The sequence below is a fragment of the Pterocles gutturalis genome, unplaced genomic scaffold, assembly GCF_000699245.1.
Source record: "Pterocles gutturalis isolate BGI_N339 unplaced genomic scaffold, ASM69924v1 scaffold6957, whole genome shotgun sequence".
In the NCBI taxonomy this organism is placed as follows: Eukaryota; Metazoa; Chordata; class Aves; order Pterocliformes; family Pteroclidae; genus Pterocles; species Pterocles gutturalis.
The window spans coordinates 35,968-36,502 of NW_010115206.1; the positions used below are offsets into that span (position 1 = coordinate 35,968).

Consider the following 535-nt stretch of genomic DNA (forward strand, 5'->3'; position numbering starts at 1 on the left):
TTTCCCTCTGTTTAGTACTACAAAGGTCTGCGGAGAAACAAAGAAAGAAAGAGAGAGAGAGAGAGAGTTAATGCATGGAAATCAAAGCATGAGTTGTAAAAAAAAAAAAAAAAGACAAACAACCTTCACGGTAAAAAAAATAGCATTTTCTGCTTTTTTTAAAGAATAATCTCCTAGAAGAAGTTCCCATTAGGGTAAAACATACCTACCGGTACATCGTGAATAATTCTCCAAACCAGCTGTTTACCAGCCCCCTCAGACAGAGAGTTAATGCATGGAAATCAAAGCATGAGTTGTAAAAAAAAAAAAAAAAGACAAACAACCTTCACGGTAAAAAAAATAGCATTTTCTGCTTTTTTTAAAGAATAATCTCCTAGAAGAAGTTCCCATTAGGGTAAAACATACCTACCGGTACATCGTGAATAATTCTCCAAACCAGCTGTTTACCAGCCCCCTCAGACAGAGCAGAAGCAAAACCTCCCATCCAGGAGCGCACGTTTCCATCACACGAGGAGCAGCACCGTTATCCCTCTCT

The 535-nt window shown here is 38.5% G+C and overlaps 1 protein-coding gene across 1 annotated transcript in view; it reads right to left on the reverse strand.

The window, feature by feature from the left end:
* SCN8A (sodium channel, voltage gated, type VIII, alpha subunit) overlaps nucleotides 1-535 on the reverse strand; it is a 39,556-nt gene that overhangs the window by 31,790 nt on the left and 7,231 nt on the right. Inside the window, exon 2 of the mRNA XM_010075099.1 lies at nucleotides 1-27. Coding sequence (XP_010073401.1) covers nucleotides 1-27 — 27 coding nt within the window. The remainder of the gene's footprint in view (nucleotides 28-535) is intronic.